At 44.8% G+C, this 18,015-nt stretch overlaps 2 protein-coding genes and 1 long non-coding RNA gene across 6 annotated transcripts; 1 reads left to right on the top strand and 2 right to left on the bottom strand.

The window, feature by feature from the left end:
* Positions 1-1,512: 1,512 nt before the first annotated feature.
* usp48 (ubiquitin specific peptidase 48) lies at positions 1,513-10,032 on the bottom strand. 4 transcript variants are annotated; one of them, XM_011613628.2, is made up of 29 exons: positions 9,755-9,996; positions 9,592-9,667; positions 9,322-9,462; positions 8,537-8,657; positions 8,313-8,454; positions 8,094-8,221; positions 7,905-8,029; positions 7,627-7,735; positions 7,291-7,424; positions 7,130-7,215; positions 6,821-7,000; positions 6,509-6,646; positions 6,286-6,435; positions 5,860-6,060; positions 5,397-5,508; positions 5,177-5,316; positions 4,987-5,061; positions 4,757-4,881; positions 4,273-4,395; positions 4,137-4,198; positions 3,949-4,059; positions 3,619-3,749; positions 3,434-3,540; positions 3,262-3,369; positions 2,768-2,935; positions 2,561-2,686; positions 2,431-2,479; positions 2,323-2,349; positions 1,513-2,042 (listed from the first exon to the last, which is right to left on the bottom strand). In XM_011613628.2, exons 3-29 carry the CDS (start codon positions 9,453-9,455, stop codon positions 2,020-2,022), a joined length of 3,135 nt encoding a protein of 1,044 aa, XP_011611930.1. In that variant the 5' UTR covers positions 9,456-9,462; positions 9,592-9,667; positions 9,755-9,996; the 3' UTR covers positions 1,513-2,019. The 4 variants fall into 4 exon arrangements, with proteins under 4 accessions (XP_011611930.1, XP_029682252.1, XP_011611929.1 ...); XM_029826392.1 differs by lacking the exon at positions 9,592-9,667 and having other exon boundaries at positions 9,899-10,032; XM_011613627.2 differs by lacking the exon at positions 9,592-9,667.
* Positions 10,033-11,165: 1,133 nt separating this feature from the next.
* On the top strand, positions 11,166-17,872 carry LOC101073023 (calcium/calmodulin-dependent protein kinase type 1D). The gene is made up of 13 exons (XM_003973061.3): positions 11,166-11,283; positions 12,025-12,136; positions 14,351-14,476; positions 14,581-14,655; positions 14,738-14,876; positions 14,976-15,099; positions 15,194-15,269; positions 15,352-15,464; positions 16,381-16,459; positions 16,535-16,622; positions 16,703-16,983; positions 17,271-17,365; positions 17,449-17,872. The coding sequence occupies exons 2-12, from the start codon at positions 12,051-12,053 to the stop codon at positions 17,332-17,334; spliced, it is 1,251 nt and encodes a 416-aa protein (XP_003973110.1). The 5' UTR covers positions 11,166-11,283; positions 12,025-12,050; the 3' UTR covers positions 17,335-17,365; positions 17,449-17,872.
* LOC105417799 (uncharacterized) lies at positions 14,852-15,790 on the bottom strand. Its single transcript, XR_965304.2, has 3 exons — positions 15,609-15,790; positions 15,184-15,267; positions 14,852-14,984 (listed from the first exon to the last, which is right to left on the bottom strand). It is a non-coding gene; the product is annotated as an uncharacterized lncRNA (long non-coding RNA).
* Positions 17,873-18,015: the final 143 nt, after the last annotated feature.

Raw genomic sequence — 18,015 nt, 5'->3', positions numbered from 1 at the left:
GAGACCAAGGAGGTGTCAATGGGAATGGAGAAAATGGCAACTTTTGAGAGTGATGATTTCGTCCCTACGAGGAGCACAGTTTTATCACTGTTTAATTTAAGGAGGTTTGACGAGAACCAGGCTCTGATTTCAGCTAAGCAGGTGGGGAGGGAGGAGGGTGGGAGTGAGGAGTTAGGCGAGCTTGAAAGGTACAGTTGAGTGTCGTCTGCATAACAGTGATATTGGATGTTGAATTTGCGGAAGATGGCGCCAAGGGGAAGAAGATAGATGATGAATAGCAAGGGTCCCAAGACTGAGCCCTGTGGCACGCCTGAAGTGACTGGGGAGAGGTTGGACTTGAAGGATTTGAGCTGGATGAACTGTGTGCGGCCTGAGAGGTACAAATGGAACCACTGAAGGGGGGTCTTGGCAAGGCCGACGGAGGAGAGTCTACAGAGTAGAATGGGGTGGGAGATGGTGTCGAATGCTGCAGTAAGGTCGAGGAGGATAAGGATGGAAAGTGAACCAGAGTCAGCTGCAGTGAGAAGGTCGTTGGTTATTTTTATGAGAGCAGTTTCAGTGCTGTGGTGGGGGCGGAAACCAGATTGGAAGGGGTCATAAAGGGAGTTATGTGCTAAGTGGGTGTGTAGTTGAGAGGCGACTACTTTTTCAAGGATTTTGGAAATGAAAGGTAGATTAGAAATGGGACGGAGATTGTTGTAATTATTGGGGTCTGAGCCTGTTTTTTTCAGGATTGGGGTGATGGCTGCCGTTTTGAGGGATGAGGGAACAGTTCCAGTCGAAAGTGACGATTTAATGATGGCAGAAATGAGGGGGAGCACAGCAGGGAGGCAAGATTTGACCAGATTGGTGGGTAGGGGATCCAGCTGACATGTTGAGGGTTTGGATTTCCGGATAAGAGCATCGATGTCAAGATTTTTAGGGGGAAGAAAACTGGAGAATTGATGACGGTGAGGCAGATTAGTTGGTGGGCTGGGAGGAGGTCCGGGTTGGAGAGCGGGAAGTGAGCCTGTGTCTAGGTGATGGTGAATGTTTAGGATTTTGTCCTTGAAAAACTGCATTAGGGAGTTACAGGTGTCAGTTGAATACAGGTGTGGAGGTAGGGAGTCAGGTGGCTGGATAGTTTTGTTGAGAAGTGTGAAAAGAGATCTGGTGTTTCCTTTGTTGGAGATCTGGGCAGAGTAGTATTTTGTCTTGGCTTGGTGAATTGCGTCCTTGTATTGGTGGATGTGGGCAATGTACATTTCCTTGTAGATCAGGAGTCCAGTTTTCTTATAAAGTCTTTCCATTTGACGGCCTTTGGTTTTCATGGAGCGGAGATGAAGGGTAAACCAGGGGGCAGTTGTGGAGAACGAAACAGAGCGTGTTTTGGCTGGGGCGAGGGAGTTGAGGATGTTCTTTAAACTACAAAAATGTTGAACTTTTTGAATTATATAGCTCACAAACCTTGTCACGTGACCTTGGTGGTGGAAATAAGTAGCACGATGCAAAACTGAAAGCTGGCAGACAAATGACGGGTGCTTTGAAAATAACTTTATTGTCCATAAGAAATAACAGTGAAACGGGACATTCACGCTGCTTCCATTCCGTCTGAAGTAGCTCAAACCTCCTCCAGCCTTGATAAACAGCATCTCTACATATACATGGAAATACCACGACGAGTAAAGGAAGAGAAATGTGTGAACACTGGATCAGTTATTAGTTTGGCCACACATAGCGGTTATTCTCTACGCATGTCCTTCAGACTAGGCAGTGACGTCACATGGAGTTTTTGGAGCGAACAGATGCCTCGTTTGTCTTCTTTGATCCAGCCCGTACTCATCGGTTAAGGAATTTAAACATCCGGCTAACTGTTCAGAGAAAATCAGCGGCCTAGCAACAGTCAGAGTTTGTTTTTAGAAAGCCTACTCAAAATGTAAAAAAAAACAAATTAAAGCACTTCTTTATACACGTGGACACTTGACAAATTCAAGCTTTTGAAAACGTTACGTGTGGAGCGGCGCTACAATGCAGCTGTCCTCAGTGTCCAAGAAGGCCAGTGCCTGCAAAGAGGAAGAGAAAACCAGTCACATAGTGACCAAAACCATTATTAGCCGCCAGCCTCAACACCACATGCATCACCTGTTTTTGTGCTTATTAGTTTTAATAGGAAACAGTTTTCAGTCAAAAGCTCTTTTTAAGACCAGTTTTCTTCACTCCAACCTCTAACTTGTCTTTGCTCATTTGGTTTAGTTTAGGGTCTTGTTAGTCAGGGTCAAATTAGTCAGGGTTAGGGTCAGAAGTCCCAGATTAGAGGCGATGCAAGAAAACCACTGCGCTCACCTTTGAATCCCTCTTCAGGCATTCCTACTGTAAGGGGAGATGAGCCAAAGAGAAAACACTGTCAACATGGTAGAACAAATGTGTGTACATGAGAGTTACAACACTAACCCTGATACACGTCGTCCATGGCGGCATAGTCCGACACTGGCTCGTCCGCCTGTGGAAAAAGAGAAGAATTGAACCTGATTTAAGGGCCTCTCCTACGTCTCCACACCACTGCTGGGTTTGCTGTTGTGACCTTCAGACAGATGATGCTCTCGGGGACCACGCCCAGACTGCCCAGAGTGGCCGAGTCGTCCGTCAGACCTTTGCCATCGATGGAGAGGTTCTGGTCAAATGGCGCCACAGAGAAGGCGTGCATAATCTGCAGCATCAGATAAAAACAAACTGGAAATGCCTTTCCTGCTGCGCTCTAGTTCTTTACCTGCTGCGCTCCAGCTCCCACCTGTATTTTCAGCTCCTTGAGCGTCTGATTGGCTGAAACGATGAGCGCTTTCTCTCCCCTCAGCTTCCTGTGCCGAGTGCTCCTCCTGATTCCTCCCAGTTGGGGTATGTTAGCAGCCATTGCAGCACTGCCGTCACTTAACTTTTGTCGCTTGGCAGCATCTTCAGACTGACGGGAAATAAAGAGATTAATGTTTACTTTGCTGTTAGAGCAGATACTTCCCACAACAAACAGATTTATACTGTACATTCAAGAATAATATTTAATCAGTGCAGGTCTGTGATAAACTTTTACCCTTAAACAACTTTCTCATTAAATATGCTGCAACTGAACACAGATTTAAATTTCATTTGCAATATATGTGTGTGTATTTGGGTGCCTGTTTGAGCACGATGAGCTCTAGTGTAAAGGTTATCCACACACACACACAGTAAAGAGAGAGATCGTGATGGTCCAGGCAGCTGTGTGACCCAGGTGTGTGAGCACGAGTGTACCTGGCTGAAATCCGGGTCTCCCTCTCCGTCCACCTTTGGATGTTCTTCCTTCTCTTCCTCAGCCTCAGAGCTGCTGGCTGTCAGTTCTGGCGCCGCCTCCTTTATCGTCTGTGTAGGACACCAAGTCAAAACACAACTGTGCAGATCAGTCTCTCAGAGGTCAGGTCCTTACCCTCTTGTCTTCTACCACTTTGCGGACGTAGACGGTTGCCTGGGTGTACTCCCTGAGGTCCCTCTGCTGCTGGAAAAGGAAGCTCTCTCTGCACTCCCAACAAAGATCTGAACAGGAGAACCGCAAACACGCCAATGTCAACTCCCAGGCCTTCCCAGTGACTAAAGCAGAGGAGCAGAGCTCACCCGGCTGAGTGGTGTACTGATCACAGGATCCTTCAGGGCTGGTCCGTGTCAGACGGTGGATGGAGATCTGCTGGTCTACGATGAAGAGCCTGCTGATGATTTCCCATTCGCTGGGCCAGAGCAAAGCTATACTGAGCAGGACAAACCACTCAAAGTTACCGCCAGCAGAGCTGCGTAAGCGTTAACACACGTGCTGCATCCATCAGATTCTCCCACCCACCCAACACAAGATATCTACATAACGCTGAAATAGGAAGCACACCCACCACCCAGGGTCAAAGAGCCCAGCGCGGACACCACATTTGAAGTACTGAATTGAAGCAAACTCACTGCTGCGCGTCTCCGTTGATCAGGGAGTCATAGGTGAACATGAAGCCCCCGTGTGGACACAGCAGCAGAGTGTTGCCCACGTTAGACACGGGGGACGATTTCGTCGGTCTCCTACACAACAAACAGAGCAGAGAAACTCAGTGAGCTAGAACAATCGTCATCGAAGGGGCGGTGGAACCACCACGCACCTGATGAACTTTTTCCACTCGTCCACAAAAAACAGAGGAACGATGTAAAGCACGTTGGTGCCCTGCAGAGATGGGGAGGAGCCTGTGACCTCACTGTTACAACACATTCAGTTCCTCACTATGGCAGGTTGTCTACCTGAGGCCACTTGGCCAGCACTGGACGGTTCTTCTCCTGGAAGAGGTTGAGTAATTGGTTCTTCTGGTCCAGTGCCATCATTTTACTCACAGCTTCATTGTCTTTTTCTTCCTGTTCCAGCATCTGCAAACACAGGAAGAACTTGTTTATTTACCATGTAATAACATCAGGAAAAGCACAAAACCAGTCAAATTGCACCCTGACAAACCACCACTAATTCATAGGTGCGGCTCCAGCAGGTGGTAATAGTCTATTGCATAAGTTAAGACATTTCCTGGTTGGGAGGTTATGTCAAACAATGATTCAAAATGTTAGCTAGTTAGCTATTAGCATGAGAAGTGGTGTCAACTGGTTGACTGCCACCGCTCTGTTCAGTCCAATCTGATCCTTCTTCCTTGCAGGATTTATTTCTTTGTGTCACGATTTATACATTTGATCTTTAGGTGCCAGATTGGGGGAGGACAGAGCCCACACATCTCCTCACCAGACACTGCGGACAGGCCTCTTCGTTCTGGCTGAATTCTGGAGCTTTAGGAAAGTACTCCCTCAGCTTGGCCCAAACCTCAACTGAAATCAGTTTCCGCTCTGTCTCCTGGATACTGAGACCCCCTGCAGGTGGAATACATCAAACACATGTAGGTCGCCTGTGCACCATACAGCTGAGCAGAGACAGTTTTCTGTACAGCTGATTTGCTGAAGATGATGGAACATCACCGTGACAACAGACAATGTCTTCGTTAAAAGTCTTCATCTCATCGCCATTTCCTTCCGACAGCTCTGGGCCTGACTCTGCAAACAGCAAACATGGAACAGGACGCAGCTTCAGGCTGTGCAATCAAGCCACAAACATTCTACACTGTTTTCATTCTTGTGTATGGTTGAAAGTGCAGAGAGAAGGTCTAACCTTTGCTGTTGCTGTGTGGTCCCTGCCCGTTAGTCTGGATGTTTCCATGTGTGATACCCTGCTCATCCTCCTTCAGCTGACCCAATGCCAGTTGCCTCCAGCCCCGGAGAGATGCTTTACCCACCCAGAAGCTGTTGCCACTGACACACGGACACAGGAGAATGGAGGCTTAGCTTACACCTGTAGTGCCTTTACAACACAGTGGCTGCAGTGGGCTTACCTGGCTGCTCTCTTCACCAGGTTGGACACTTCCTTGTAATCTTCATTGAGCTGATTTTTCAGACGCAGCACCCTACACCGCTCACCAACACACTCTCGGCACAGACAAGAGCCTGAAACCGAGGTGCAGAAACACCGGGAAGTGAATGCATAGTGTTTATTTTGAAATTAGGATCTGTGAAATGGAAATGCTGTGGAAAAGACCTTTTCTAAGGAATTAGTAAAAATCAACAAGCCTACAGTTAACTGGTAACAAATGACTGCCTGTGAACCTAGCTGCAGTCATGGTTGCTGTTTTCTTGCAGTTTCTCCTACTGTTGCAGGGTTCGTGTGTAGCACTAGCAAGTTAACATGGCACTTCTGTTTGTTTGAACATCAGTTGTTTTCCCAACCAATCGGAGGCAGCCATGAAGAACATTTCTTGGTGATGCCACAAGCGATTGATAAGCCGACTGAAGACTTACCATCCAGCCGAGGTCCTCCGCCGTAACGCTCGTACAGGAGGTGAGCGGCTTGGTGGGAGACCCTCTTTGAGTCTCCCACCATGTCTGGGTGCAGTTTGCCATGAGAACACAGGAAGGGTGTGTTGTCTATTTCCTTTGTTGCAGTGGAATCTTCCAGCCACTTTTTTAACCAGTCCAAAGGGATAAACTCATATGGCTGACCTGAGGAGAGCACACAACGGCATATGGAACAAGCATCTGGGTTCTGCCCATTATACTGCTACAAACGTGTTATCTGTGAGATCACATCTGACCCTGTTCAGTGGTTCTTGTATGTGTCTGACTACATGATCAATGCTGCTGTGACTCTTCTAAACATGTACTCTCTATGGTGCCTCTGTGGTGAACTGGACTGTGTTTGAGAATGTTGAGAATGTTTTTACCGACCGTCTCTTGGGGGTAATAGCTCGTAGAGCTCCTTCACCTCCTCATGCTTGGCTTTGCCCTTATCCACGCTCTGTTTTCTCATGTCTGCCATCTCACTGCACCACTCCTCAAATTTGTGGTTGTCTTGGTCCACCAACCTCTGAAGAAAAGCTGAAGACCACAGCAACATAAAGACATGAGTAAAGACGGTTTGGAGGCCCGAGACTGCGGTGCCACTGCTCACCTGGCACCTCGACACTGGTCCTGCAGGAATCTGAGCACTGCTCTTCCTGGACTTTGTACACCAACATGTATGCGTTCCTGGAGCAGTGGGAGCCTTTAGTGCACTTTGGTTTTCTGGTCTGAGATTTCACAGTCTCAGCTGGGAGCCCAGGATGAGCAACAAGCACAGATAAAGCTGTTAATTTTCTCACCATCACCAAGGTGATAACCCACATCTCCGGTGGTCCTAACTTTGGAATTAGGGCAAGCGGAAGTGGGGAAATGAGCCGCTGAGCAACTAACATGCTGATAAAAAACTGTTTGTGTGACTTACCGATGTCTTCCTCAAGGCCAAGCTGAAGTTTCTTGCCTTCCATCTTCTCAATTTCCTCATCGTTGAATTTGTACCAGTCACCGGTGTGAGCATCCTTCACATGAGCGATGTAGTGGCCAGAATATGCACTGATGCCCCGATGAATCAGCACTGCACTCAGCTCGTACACAGAGTGCTGATCTGGAGAACCAGACAGTACAGAAACACAAAACACAAAAGCTTTAACGTCTGTGTCTTCTAAGAAGAACAAATCTACGGACTTGGGGGTAAAAACCTTTCTGGAGACAAGCTTGTTCCTGGGGATAATACCTTGTTTTCCCTCCAGGAAAGGCCCCATGTCCAGTTGCTCTGGAAAACTGATGAAGGTGTTAAGTTTCTTCTTGTGGCCCGTTTGTCTGGAGGAGGAGGATGAACAACAGGTGTATCACATCAAAGTGCTGTGATGCCCATTTAGAAGGGCGGCGGCTGACCTGTCAAAGACGAAACGCATGAGCTGCAGGTTGAGGGTTGGAGGGAGGCTGTGCAGTCTGATCCTGCGGGTGGCGCTCTGCTTACTCTGACAGCTCTCACAGAAGTAGCGGTTCTCCCCATCCAGCTTCTCCTCCTGCAAGACAACAGGTAACCATGGTGACCAGTCCTGAAACATCAAGCAGGTCCCCATATGCCTGCCATTTCCACCAAGGTCGCCATATTGTCACCTTAAAACTACAGCCCATGTCCGGTTATAAAAGGGATGTGGAGCAGCAACAGAAACCTGTGGAAGGTACCTCTCATCCCTGCTACATCTGGGTGTAGGTGAAGACTACCTTCAGGAACTCTGTGACGCACTCCATCAGGTTCTTGTGACCCTGGATGTTGAGCTCTAGCTCGTAGAATCTGGAGGGCAGCGCTGATGAACGTCCACACTGGTTACAGCTGCAGAACAAACCAAGTGTCTAAAATCACCCAAAGATTCTTACGGTTAGATCAGAAATACAATTACGTCTGACTTTCTTCTTGAACATCATACCCATCACAAAAATTGCACTTTGACCAGAATGTTCACCCTACTGACACTATGTTCAATCAGAAACTGTCTTCTCACACTGTCACATAGGAGAACTGTCCACAGAACTGCCTCTGGATGACGTTCTGCAAGCTGGTGTTCTTTTGTTTGGACAGCGTGTTTTCCAACAGGGACAGGAAGAGCTTGGAAAACTCCTGAGCATCCTGAAAATAAAAGAAGTCAGTGGTTTCCTTAAGAGTCAACCATCAGTTTAGTGTGGTGCTGTACCTGCTGCTGGCCAGTGTCCAGGCCCAGAGCTTTGACCAGACCCGAGGGGTCAATGTACTTCCTGTTGCTGTTCTGCAAGAGCGCAAACAGATACTGCAGATGCTCACAGATGGACTGGGGCTCATAATCTGAAAATAGCAGTTACAAAAAACAACCATTGAGTGCTTAGTGGAAATCCCAGTTCTAAGAAGGCCTGAAACACACGAGTCTCAGAAGTACCAGAACCGGTGTTGTGTTCCTGCGCTCTGGAGCTGTTGCACTCATAAAGGCTGCGGCGCAGCTCCAGGTTGTGGAACCACACCTGCAGAAATGTGTTGACGTAACATGTTGCACCTAGATTGGTCAGGCCCACGAAGGTGTTCTGGAAGAGAGAGGAAGAAGGTGTGAGCCAAAGAACCAGTGAGAGTGTGGCGGTAGGACTGGTGTGCTGTGGGGAGAAATACCTTGTCTCGACGCTCTGAATTTGGATCGTCAATATTGTGGAAGGTGTTTTCATCTATCTCTCCAAGCCATGCCTGCTCACCAATAGCAACCAGGCAGTTTGGATTCCCTCTGCAGTTCCTCCTGCCACACCGGTATGATTACAGGGTGGATTCATTTGCAGGCACATGTATCAGTGATGGTAACAGCACATGGTAAAGGAAATCACTTCAAGTCAGCACATTAGCTAATATGATGTTTCAAAGGATTAAAAATTAATAATAATAAAAAAAAAGCAAACTAGCTTAAGAGTAGAAAAGTCAACTAAAAAACATGCATGTATTCCAAATGGCACCCTTCATTCAAATGCCAGGATTCCTCAGATCTGACAAATGACAGAGGATCCCTTATGGCTGTCCATTTAAATCCCCCGTGCATATTCAGTTAATTCACAGAACCAGGAAAAAGAAATCATAGCTGAAGTAATATTTTATTGGCAGCTTTAAAATGTTTATTGATTCCGTGAATAACTAAAGTTAAACCCTTGGCGGTGAGACATTGTCTCAAATAAAGGTTTTAAACTTGGGCTAAGTGTGTTGTCTTATACTCACACCCCATTTATACTTTATAAAGTGTGTTATTTTTTAAAAGTGACCGAACGTGACCTTCTAGGCATTTTACTCGGTCTCTCTCAACCTTTCTCCATCGGCATGCTGAAAAGATGCACATTAGCCTCACTGCACCGGTAGCTCTTCCCATCTACTGATCAAATGACGCCGACTGAGATGAAGAAATGTTAATACTCCACCTGCAAGTTCCCCTTTTACAGGCCGTGAGATTGATACGATATGCTAGGTTAATGTGCTCTTGCGTGATGTCTTCTGGTTTCACCGTTTCCACCCAGCGCCAAGCCGCTTTCTCCAGCTGTAAGCGGGGCGCCATGATCCTCCTATGCCAGATATATAAAGAGACAAAAAGGCAACAGTACAATTAGCTAACATCTGCAAAACAGCCCCTGGTGATGCTAATGCAACAAGCCAGGAGAAGCTACTTCAGCGTTAACTACAATGCAACATACTTAACTTAGCTAGCCAGCTATCGTAATGACATCTTTGCGTTACTCCAGTTAAAACGTAATATCACGTCACTACACGCTGTGTTAACATAAAAAGCATAACAATACATCAACGCAACGAATTTTAAGACAATAAAATAATATTCTGACATAAATAAGGACCCGCCTTTTGCTAATGATGGCTGGCTAGTAGATTGTAGCTGTCCCGAGCCGGCAGCGTTAGCTAGTGATTCCCTCCGTATTTTCTTTTTAAATGCTACTTTACCCAAAACACACGATTTTATTGTGTCAGGATGAAATGTTATCGAACCTTTCATGCGTGCAGCTATTTTACAAAAACACTTGTGTATTTTTCACATTTTATTCACGGGTTGTTTTAGATTTAGCGCCCTTAACAGCATTTATCAGGAAAACCTTTACTCTGCACGGTCATCGCGACGTCAGCACGTGACGCGCGTGGCGTCACTTCTTCTTTGGTTACGGTTGACTATACGCATCCATTGCGTATTGCTGCCCCCTACTGTTTCTTTCTGCTCTTTTAAGTTCCTAATCAAATTCTGCTGTGTTATGCGGATACTGCCGCAGCTTCTTCATGTGTGCCCAGTCCTCCGAATTCAGCAGGGTGCAGAAGTTATAAACATTTTCTCCAGCAGCTCCAAGGTCTAAATAAGTTTCCTCCTTTGGGCCGAGTGTCTCTTGCATTTTAAAATAACGTGACACCGCCTCCGGCTATCTACACTCACCTTGTGCATCGGGAGGGTTCCCAGTCAGAGGCAGCCCACTCCTATGACCACAATGTCCAAGCCTTATTCGTGTAATAACCACCACATCCCTGCTACAGCCAAAGCCCAAATTTATTTCTTCCCCTATTCCTCTTTTGAATATGATAAAATATCTGGTCTTTGCCTTGAGTCATCCCATGAGTTCTGCCACATTCCCTTTGCTGCCTGGATTATTACAAATGAGCATTCTGATGATCCAATTCCAATTGTCTGTTTTCCTGCTTTATTGTATTTTTTGTGGAAATGTCTACTTCCTCATTCCCACGTGTGCTGGTCTCCACATGAACCCCACCTCACAGCCTATTTTATTCATTCTGTGCAACATTAAACATATTTCTGCTATTAAGTTAGCTCTGGATTTGGATTGTGCTTCTTTTATTGCTTGTATAGTTGCTGCTTATCGCAATCGAGAGGGGGTGAGTAGAGAGGATGTATTTTTTTGCTAACTGCTTTCATAAAGTAATCAGGATGGAAGGCATCCTGATTACTTTATCAGGATGCTTTTGTGTTTGACCGGATCTCCGAGCCTGACTGTGATTTTGTACCTCTGCCTGCACTTCCTGCCTTCCTGGTTTCGGAATGCACTGCACTGAAAAATGGACAATGATTTACTCAAATAAAATCCTGACTCTGTACTGTGCCCAAGCCTTCAATTACTAAGCCTTATAGTGGTTTGCTCCTACCATCAAGCTACACTGCTCCTCAAACCTGTGTGTAGCTAGCTAGTGCAGGAATGGATGGGATGAACTGGCCAATCACAACAGAGTAACACTAACAAACCAGTGCACAGGAATATAAATGAGATTAAGCCCTGCACTCTAAGTGTCAAGAGCTGACTCAGTTGCAGTAGGGATACTACCACCACCACCACCACCACCACCACCAGCATCATCATCATCCCAGGGCCGCTCCAGTAAGCTGAATTTACACAACACAATTCAGACATAACATGGCTGAGCTCAATATTATTATTAATAGTAGAAGTAGGAGTAGAACTATCATTATTAGCACTATTATTACTGACATTAGCATTAATTTATTATAACTGCTCAGTTGTTAAAAAAGTCACTCTCAAAATATTCTGTTTTAAGGTGTCAAGGTATGAATATGTTTGTAAAAGATAAATCTGTTCATTAAATCTATTTCTGTAGCATCGAGAATAGAAAATGACAAAGATTTAGTGCTTTGGTCTGGGAATTAGTTTCCTGCTGAGACTGGGAGAAGATTTACTGGCTCGTTACTTCAGTAATCCCATGTCCTTTTTTAAACCTCATGAAACTGATCAGGAACATGGCCATGCAACAGCTTGTGTAACCAGAACAATTGTGGAACGGCTGTTTTTAATCTGAGGGGGGGCTCATGACCCCCAAAGCAGGCACTTCTCCTCAAGTGTATGAAACGTTATGAATAGCATTTTGAAGGTAATTCACCATAAATGTGTATTTTGCCATCACTAACAGATATTTCAACTGTATTATGAAGTTCATGTTTAAATGTCCAAACATTTACATGTTGCATATAGGTCACACAGAACAAATCAAACAAATCAAATGCAACTTCATGTGGTGCTCCAATATTGACTGTTCTAAATCTGTTCTATCAATGCAGAAAAATATAGTAGAAGAAGTGTAATGAATTGTTGTGGATACCATAGGAGTTGACGGTAACGTTAGAGCCAAGATGGGGAAGAAAGAGATTATCTGCAGTTGGAAGAAAAGCACCAGCAACATCAAAGAGGTCTTTGATTTCTTGGGGAAAATTGGAAGGTAAGTAGTGTAAATTTCACACAATCACACAGTTAATGATATGGGGAGATCTTTTATTGACACTCGTGTTAAGAAAAATGTGAAATCAGTTCAAGCTATGGCAAGCTAAATGACTCAAAATGATGGACTGACTATAAAATAATTTTGAGTCACGCAATGCTGTTACAGTGGTCTTTAGTCTCCATTGTAAGCATTTCCAAATATTTATCACTCAAATTTCTGGCACTTTCTGGACAGGACATGAAATGCAACAATTGTACTTCGGATTCAGTAAAATGCTGTATTTAAAGTTTTGGATATGTGATTTGTCTTGAAATGTTTGGAATGATGTTTGAGTGATGATGTAGGTCTTTCTCTTCCTTTTTTCTCCTGCTTCTTCCTAAATTGATATTTTACAGTTTACAGTTGCCTCCAGAGGCTACATGCGGTCTGTGAGGAATGAACACTTACTGCTGACCACAGTGTCCTTACAGCTATGTCATTTTTGAAAACAGAATTTCAATCAATCAATCAATCAATCTTTATATAGCGTCTTTTACAATCAGAATTGTTTCAAGGCGCTTTCCAGAATCCCAGGGCCTAACCCCAGACAAGCAACAGTGGTAAGGAAAAACTCCCCTTTAACAGGAAGAAACCTTGAGCAGGACCAGGCTCATGTAGGGGGACCCTCCTGCTGATGGCCAGCTGGGTAGAGAGAGAGAAGAAGGGGGAGGACAGGTAGAGGATACCTGTAGGAGAGGAGAGGAGAGGAGAGGAGGGGAGAGGCATAGAGCAAAGAAATACATACAAAAATACATTATATTGAATTAAATTGAATTGAATAAGCTGCTGGTTGAGTGGGTCAGAGGTCAGTATACAGCTCTGAAGGCGGCGATACCTGTAAATGGATACAGAAGGGGGAAAAACTACACAGGAAATAGCATTACTAGTCTACTTGGTGAGGAGGAGAGGAGAGGAGAGGAGAGGAGAGGAGAGGAGAGGAAACCATTTCAGAGCGCTTGTGTACGATCATCTATAGTCAATAGTCTTGAGGCTTTAAAGACCGTCGATTTAGGCTTTAAGGCGGTTGTCTGTGGTCTGGTGGATGCTGTCGGACTGCTGCCTAACGATAATCCCATTCAGCCCGTCCTAGAAAACGGCTCTCTTCAGCCTCTTACTCCTCCAGAGTAATCTCAACACACCTGAACCTGCAGGTTTCACTAGAGGCTGTACTGGGAGTGCTGTGCAAACCAGGACCAAGAAACATGTAGATCAACAGCAGGAGGTCTGATTGTTATTAGGAGTGGATATTTATGTGGCTCTTCAGAAATGTTGCATTTATGCAGCAATTGTGTCCTGTAAGCACCATAAAGTAGCTCAAGGTTGTTCTGTACATCTAACAGGAACCTTTTTATTGAAACTTGAAATTATCTTTGTTGTATTTAATTAACAGATGGTGACTAATTGTTTGCTAATGGTGCCATTTTATTTACGATTCATGACATCATTCACAGTCTGTTTTATCTGAATCCGCTGACCTGCAAAAAGGGCTCAAGTTAATTAGAGATGCTGCTTCTTCCGCTTCTCCCTGTAGTCTCAAAGCTGATTATAGCATTCACTCAGTCTGTGAATGAGTGTGTGTGTGTGTGGGTGTGGGTGGGTGTGTGTTTGCACAACTTGAGCACTTACATCAGTACACATAGGCGGGAACATCCTAGCACCACTTCATTATAGGATTAAGCATCGCAATGCTGTGAGTGTACAGATTAAAGTGTGTGTGTGTGTGTGTGTGTGTGTGTGTGTGTGTGTGTGTGTGTGTGTGTGTGTGTGGAGACATGTGGCAGGATGGTCTAACAGGTGATAAAATGAACTCTCAGCAGCAGGCACAACAATCATAGTGTCAATAAAGAACACACATGTACGAATATGATGTATGACCTTAAACTGAGACCCCATCATGGTCCTCACCTCAGATTCAAATCACTGGAGGGCCATTCAGGAGCCCCTCACACCATAAACTCCAGCTTGGGGTGTGGGAGCTGGTTTTAATGGTGTGGCTGATTGGCGTGGGGGGATCTTACAGGTCCTTGCAGTGAGGACATTGATGATCCCATCTGAAATGTTGCTGGGACAGATTGGTACCTTACAAAGTCCAAGATTCATGTGCAAATAAGACAAACTGTCCATTATATTAACATGCCAACATTAATAAGATGTGTGTATGTCTTTGGACAGGGGCTCATTCTCTGTAGTTTACATGGTAAGGGAGAAGAAAACGGGGAAGCTGTACGCTCTGAAGTGTCTGAAGAAAAAACACCTGGTTCAAAGCAACCTGGAGAATGAAATCAGAGTACTGAGAAGGTAACTAACACACACACACACACACACACACACACACACACACACACACACACACACACACACACACACACACACACATGATGTTTCTACCTTCACTGTCTCAGGATAAACCATGAGAACGTGGTTGGTCTGGAGGATTTCTATGAAAGTCGAACACACTATTATCTGGTGATGCAACTGTAAGTCTTTTTCTATTTATTCTTCTTAATTAAACCAAAAGCAATCTTTGAAACTATTAAATGTGTGTGTTTGTGTGTGTAGGGTGTCTGGTGGGGAGCTATTTGATCGTATCTTAGACAGAGGTGTTTACACTGAGCAAGATGCCAGCAAAGTCATCAAGCAGGTGCTGGAGGCCGTCAGCTACCTGCACAAAAACAGCATTGTCCACAGAGACCTGAAGGTAGCACACAGACACACAGACACACAGACACACGGCTTTGACCTTTCTTTTTTCCTCTCAGTTGTTCTTCTCATTTTCTTTCTGTGTGTCTCCGAGCAGCCAGAGAACCTGTTGTTTTACAGTGCAGAAGAAAATGCCAAAATCATGGTCAGTGACTTTGGCCTGTCTAAAACAGTGGAAAACGGTGTGATGTCCACAGCCTGTGGTACACCAGGATACGTGGGTGAGCTGTCATTTTTTCAAATTGCAAACCCAGCATCAGGCTAATTCCTTGTCTTCTGTAAAAAACCTGAATACCGGTACTTACCACTCCACAGCCCCTGAGGTTCTGGCCCAGAAGCCTTACAGCCAAGCGGTGGACTGCTGGTCCATTGGAGTTATCACGTACATCCTGTGAGTAAAGAAAACAACACACCAAACCATAAGTAAGATTCCTGATGTGGAATAACAGCATGTGCTGACCCCTTTGTTCCAGACTTTGTGGCTATCCTCCATTCTTTGAAGAGAATGAGACTCTGCTGTTCTCAAAGATCAGGAGAGCTGAATATGCCTTTCATTCACCCTTCTGGGATGATATCTCTGACTCAGGTATAGAGGTGTTTCCCATTATTTATATTCTCACATGTTAGCAAGTCTAAAGTGGCAAGAATAAGTCTTTACAATTACAGTTTTGTTGCCTTTACTTTAAAACTTAATTTCTACATGATTATTAGATTATTAAAAGTTACTCACATGTTCGAATTGAGAATCCTTGGTGAGGGAAGGCCATTGTGGCTTCAGAAGGTTCTAGTTGACAAATTCCAACACACAGTTTTTGATGTCCTAAAAGACTTCAAACAAGCTTTAGTGTGTTGGGGTTCTGGGTTGTGTCGGTCTTTGTCCTGCAGGTGGTGGAATGGAGCACAATTGGTTGCAGCTGGCACTGCGGGGAGGCGCATCTGTAGGCAATTTACATCTTGCTGCATATTTAAGCAGGTTGTGCCTGCCTGTCAGTGCCAGGGTGTTTGTTCGTCTTGTGAGGTTGTGTGTTCGTCTCCCTCGTTGTGTGTTGGTGTCCTGCGTTTCCTGGAGGGCTGCGTTTGGGTCCTGTTCAACCCCTGTTTTGTAACATAGTGGTTTTAAAAGACCCATGTTGTTAGTCATGTAGTTACCCTCAGTGTTCCCTCTAGTGGACTTCAGGAGTTCTTTAAATACCAAACAGCTTGACCTCATTATGACAGGAAACCATTCTCCAAACCCGAAGAAACAAAACTAAACTGACGGACTGAACCCAGCAGACAAACCATTGCTCAAGTGTTTCAGTAAAAGCAGTCTGCTTATCCCCTCAATCCCAGTATAACCAGTCCTATTATCCTGTTTGTCCCAGTGTAACCAGTATACTTACCTGTTCTGCTGAAGTGTAACCAGACTTACTCATCAGTCCATTAACCATTAATCACTTTGTCCCAGTAGATTTTTGCTGTTATCATAGCAACTAACAGGTTTTGATATCACATGCCAACAGCCAAAGACTTCATCGGAAACATGATGGAGAAAAACCCGACCAAACGCTTCACCACTGAGCAGGCCCTCAAACATCCCTGGTCAGTCTCACATGTTCATCAATTTGACATACGTGTCCATGTTTGTTCAGTAACTGGTGACACTGGTGATTGCAGGGTTGCTGGTAATGCAGCCAAAGACGTTGACATTTATCAGTCGGTGTGTGAAGGGATGGAGAGAATGTTTGCCAAATCCAAATGGAAGGTAGAGCAACAACCATCATAGACACATCAGGTGGAGACCCCTGATGAGAGCCGTTGGGTGTGCTGTCTTTCTCCTGACAGAGAGCCTTCAATGCAGCCATGGCGGTCAACCATTTTAAGAAAGGGGGCATATTCCAGAGTGCACCTGCCCCCTCGCCATCCTCTCTCCCTTGTGCAACGGTGCAGTCGTCCTCACAGAAAGACTGTGAGATGTCCGATGACGTAGATCCAAATGGAAATCTTATTCCTGATAGTGGAAACCTGTCCAGCAGTATTCCTGTCGAGAATGTTTGTGCACATTTGAGAGTCCATCCAGCCGGAAACAGCACTAAAGAAGATGTTCAATTCAGACCGTCGACCAGGTGAGAGTTCTGGCCCTGTTACATTCCTGCTACGGTTTACCAGCACGAGGATGCCAGCATGATGATGAGATTTTAAACATGGGTGGAAGGTAGAGGTTCTCCTAACTCCTCACATGGTTCAGACCGAACTAGACACTCCAAGAAATCATTTTAGCTTTTCCTTGCCATTTAAAACATGCTGAGGCTGCTGAAAAGGATTTGGGAATTGTTACCATTGTTGGATTTGTAGGGGACTGAACTGTCATGTCGTAAGTTCTGCAGGTTTATGCGTGCTAATATTTGTACAGTTTGGATGCTGTGGCTCAGACCAAGACCCCATTGGTTCAGTCTGGAGTGTGTGCTGTCATGTGATTGGCTTGATGTCGTCGAAGATGCATCTCCCGTGGGTATTCCCTACCTGTTTTTCTTCAACTCAAATGATTTTCTTTTGTGCTCCTAATTGTTCTCTTTTGGTGTTTTTCCTAGATCAGCAGAGTCAGTGGCAAGCTATTCAGTTCGTCCACCTTGATGAGTCTTTTGAGCGAAATTGCTGTTGAACTGAGCATAAGATCACTTTTTACAGTGTAAATTCCTTCAGAGAACAGCAGGAATTAATTTGACATTTCTGCATCAGCTGCTGACATTTCTGTCTTCCTGTCACTATCTTCCTGTGAGCTGCAAGAAGTGCTTTCAGATTAAAAACTTGGATGGAAATTTTCATCTGAGGATGAAAATTTAGTGTTTTTGAAAGTTAACCATGCACAATAATTACAAAATTACATTTGCAACATTGTCTTGGAAATCTCAAGGCAGCAGCATTTTATGTTAAACTGAGCTCTTCTGAGCAGTGATAATTTGTGCTTCTGGGTTAAAATAATGATTTTATTGTTATTAAAGTTTCCTTTCCGCAAAGTTCTATTCACAAAAATGCAGTTGTCTTTTGTCTAATAGCTACTTCTGTGAGCAGCTACTAACCTGTTCGCTATAATGAAGAGTTTAAATTTCAGTTTGTTTGACTAAAGCTTGTGTTAATACAAAAAATCCGAATGACAT

This window comes from Takifugu rubripes, chromosome 19 (assembly GCF_901000725.2).
Source record: "Takifugu rubripes chromosome 19, fTakRub1.2, whole genome shotgun sequence".
NCBI classification, from domain to species: domain Eukaryota; kingdom Metazoa; phylum Chordata; class Actinopteri; order Tetraodontiformes; family Tetraodontidae; genus Takifugu; species Takifugu rubripes.
The sequence above is the reverse complement of the archived record's forward strand: the minus strand, read 5'-3'. Positions and strand labels throughout refer to the sequence as shown.

Bases quoted from the DNA above. Each gene is read 5' to 3' on its own strand.
- usp48 (XM_029826392.1), bottom strand. From the start codon at position 9,455: ATGGCGCCCCGCTTACAGCTGGAGAAAGCGGCTTGGCGCTGGGTGGAA. The intron at 8,030-8,093 runs GTACAGCACCAC...TTTTATTTTCAG, and splicing joins TGGACACTGGCCAGCAGCAG to GATGCTCAGGAGTTTTCCAA. The intron at 5,062-5,176 runs GTTAGACCTTCT...TGCTGTTTGCAG, and splicing joins ACCACACAGCAACAGCAAAG to AGTCAGGCCCAGAGCTGTCG.
- LOC101073023 (XM_003973061.3), top strand. From the start codon at position 12,051: ATGGGGAAGAAAGAGATTATCTGCAGTTGGAAGAAAAGCACCAGCAAC. The intron at 15,100-15,193 runs GTGAGCTGTCAT...ACCACTCCACAG, and splicing joins TGGTACACCAGGATACGTGG to CCCCTGAGGTTCTGGCCCAG. The intron at 16,460-16,534 runs GTCAGTCTCACA...TGGTGATTGCAG, and splicing joins CAGGCCCTCAAACATCCCTG to GGTTGCTGGTAATGCAGCCA.